The 3,670-nt window shown below is 37.1% G+C and overlaps 1 protein-coding gene across 1 annotated transcript in view; it reads left to right on the top strand.

The window, feature by feature from the left end:
• Positions 1-2,272: 2,272 nt before the first annotated feature.
• LOC106581791 (serine threonine kinase 39) overlaps positions 2,273-3,670 on the top strand; it is a 32,018-nt gene continuing 30,620 nt past the window's right edge. Inside the window, exon 1 of the mRNA XM_014164095.3 lies at positions 2,273-2,641. Within this exon, the coding sequence (XP_014019570.1) occupies positions 2,536-2,641 (106 nt within the window). The 5' untranslated portion in view covers positions 2,273-2,535. The remainder of the gene's footprint in view (positions 2,642-3,670) is intronic.

The raw sequence follows: 3,670 nt of genomic DNA, 5'->3' as shown, positions 1-3,670 counted from the left end.
TCTATTTCCCACGTGTGTGTCGTGAACGACATTAGTGTGAGCAACAATAGTGAAATCAGCGGGTTGCATTCAAAATAAAAGTTCCCTTTTGAAACATGAAACAGATAAAAATAGTGGAATCATGCCACAATTGGACTAGATAATGCTAAACATGGAATGTTTATGTTGGTAACCCTCGTAACCCGGAATATGTTGGTAACCCTCAATGCCGGTGTTCGGAGGATATATTGGCATGGTTTGCTGGCCCGAGACGAACAACACCCGTGCCAATATATCCTTCAAACGCCTGCTTCAAGGGTTACCAACATATTCGGGTTACCAACATATTCAAATAATGAATACAGTATTAGCAGATACAGTATTAGCATCTTAGTAAATTCCACATAGTTGTGTTCTGTGAGTGTCACTGAGTAGGCTGGTACCCCATTTCATGGGAGTACAATCCATAGGTTAGGTTGTACAGAGTAATATTAATGTCCAATATACATGTACACAATAGAGAGACTGGAAAGGTGATTTCCCACAATCAAAGTCCTGCAATAAGAGCTAAGACGCTAATATTTGTGTAAACTCTACATAGTTGTGTTCTGTGAGTGTCACTGAGTAGGCTGATACCCCATTTAATGGGTGCACAATCCATAGGTTAGGCTGTACATTTAAGTATGCCCCCAATGCAATTCTGAATTCAAATACATCCACAGTGCAATCAACTGATTAAAAAAAAAAAAAACTAATAATTGTCTTTTGTAGTTACATTGTGGCATGATTCCATTATTTTTATCCGTTTGCGTCAAGTTTCAATGACGGACTTTTATTTTGATGCGAACCTCCGATTCCACTATTGTTGCTCACGCTGTTGTTCACAACACACTGGTCTATTTTCTCCCTCGCTCTTTCCAGTGTAGGGAAGTAGAATGAATCAGGCATCTACTCCTCCGCAAGTGATTGGTGCATTGAAATGTCACACATGCAGTCACTACACAAAGGTATTCACGCATAAGTGTTGTATGGTACTAGCAATGTATATTAAATTATGATTTTAGTTTCATTTATGGAATAGGCTGAGTGTACCTTGACTGTTGATATTTTTTTCTCCTCAATACAATGCAGATAATACGATTATATTGTTGTTAGTCTGAAATACTCGTTGAATAATATGTTCCCGACTTCCTGTCCTGACTGTTCCTGACACATTTTGGTTAGGCAAATGTCCCATAGCCATTCAAAGCAAAAAATAAATACATGGAAAACGCACGGTATCAACATGAATACTTAGTCAATCATGCCACCCTACTTACCAGCACACTCATAGCAGAAGAGCTGCTGTATAATGCTCATTTCGAGGAAATTATAGAATTCATTAATTCATCTCGGTTTACCCAGAACTAGTCTCACATAATTGTAGCCTAGGCAGACGAATCTTTCCACAATATATTATAAATTAATAGATTTGTGTAAATATAGAATGTGAATGTGTGTATTAATTTAATAAAAGGACACCTATTTATATTATTGTAATCAGTAATGTACTTTCTCAAGAGGACCTCATAGGCATTATGTATTGTAGGGCCTCACAAATGTTGGTATATGATTGAAGGTGTAATATTGCCATCTAGTGGAAAGATTTTATTATTGCGCTCTGTGATACTTTGTAGCAACTTTCATCATCCAGGGTACAATGTAATATACAAAATAAAGGGCCACATTCATTGTGCAACTTTCACCACAACGACAGTTCATCACTGCGTCATTCAAAACATCCAGGCTAAACTGTAAACGACGCCATAGGCCTACAACGAATTAATTTGTTCAAGTTAAGTTATTAATCAAATAATAGGCAATTCATTTGATTATATTTGATTTGGCAAATAACAAAGACAACTTTCAGAGTTGGAATTGACTTTTGTTTTTAAAATTTCAACTTTAATAGGCCTATCACAACATTTCAAGTGTTTTTTTTTTCAGCATGATTAGGCCTCATATTTGAATTCAGCCTATTCAACGAATAATCTAGAGAAATAGAACAGGCAATCTTAAATATGAACATAATTTATTTTCATATTTAGCCTATTGGTTGTTGTTCAAAACCATATAGGGTAGACATTTTAATATAATAGGTTATAATAAAGTCAAATGACACATTGCCGTTGTGGTGAAAGTTGCACAATGAATGTGGCCCTTTATTTTCCTGATGTTTTCATCGCAAGCGGTAGTAATGCGGAAAAGTCTAAAAAGGATCCTTGGGACGTCCTAACTCTGACGTCACCCTATTGAAGTTGACGTTTTAAACGCTTAATGTAAGAGTTAAGGTAGGGTTAAGGTTGGGTAAGGGTTATGGTAATTGTAATGGTAAGGGTTATGCTTATGGTTAGGGTTAGGGTAGGGGTTAAGGTTAGGGTTTAGGGACGTCCCAAGGATTCAGGATAGCACTAACCGTAGTAATGCTCTGCAGCAGCTGACACTTCTGTAGTCAGGAGTGAATGCACATTTTACAGTCTGTGGTCGCTAAGTAGCTAGCTCAGCAGCAGCAGCATCATGGCGGAGCAAGGCGAATCTCCGGCTCCTGTCCAGAATCCGCAACCAGTGCTGACAACGAGCTGGCCAATTACCAGGGAGTCGTACGAGTTACAGGAAGTCATAGGTTAGTAGGCTACCTTTTTATAGTGTAATGATATAATGTTTTTATCATGGATATGGCTCGGACGGTTATCAGTGGTGAATGACGACGAGGGCCTACCGGCTTTTTCATATTCAACAGCGTCTATTTAATGCTTTGCAATGCGGATGTTAACAACCTCTATTTTCTTGCACTTGTAAGAGGAAACCACTTATTTCATCATATTGAGAGATATGCATAGTCATTGTAAAGTTGTATTCATATGGGTAGGAATTGAATGTGAATGCGTTTTTAATGCATTCGATTTCTTCAATCCAGAACGATGCTCCTTTATGGCACATGTCCAGTAGGCTAATATTGAAATAGATGAGTTTATGCATGGATGCAGTCCTCACGGGAATGGCATGTTATCCTTCCGTAGAGAAGGGATATTGAATTGCATGCCACTCTGAAGTTAGTAAGAGGATCTACTGTTAGGCTACGTGAAAAAATAAATAAACACGAGTAACATTCAGTTTTAATAAAAGTCAAACGTTATTATGCCTATTATGATTATGATGGGTATTAGGTTATGCAAAAAAAATAGTCAACTTCGTAAGAATGTTGTCACAGATTATTTAATTGTCTCTGGAAAAGGAAAGACAAATAGCCTATAGATATAATTTATAAGCCTTCTTCTGTCAATGTATTATAATAGTTGTATAGTTGTAAAAAATAATGATATACATTTTAAGATGTTGCTTTGCCTCACTGTAAGCAATATATCGTTTTTATTTTGTAATCCCTAGATAAAACATTACAGTGGGTAAGAATGTTTAGTTTATTGTTTCAGCAGGTCAGTCAAGTTTCATAGGTCATCAAGGTTTATTTTCACTTCTATTAGGTTACTTCAAGGAGTTATAAAACCGCTTACATTGTAACAATACTGAGTGTCACTCTCCACTTCCTCTACTGGTAATAACGCCCGACCTCGTTTGGTAGGCCTATAATGCAGTTATTCACAGTAATCCCCCAAGTACTCAAGGTTTTCTGCTCATTTAAGAATGTTGGCAC

This window comes from Salmo salar, chromosome 21, assembly GCF_965601325.2.
Source record: "Salmo salar chromosome 21, fSalSal1, whole genome shotgun sequence".
Taxonomy (NCBI): Eukaryota; Metazoa; Chordata; class Actinopteri; order Salmoniformes; family Salmonidae; genus Salmo; species Salmo salar.
The sequence above is the reverse complement of the archived record's forward strand: the minus strand, read 5'-3'. Positions and strand labels throughout refer to the sequence as shown.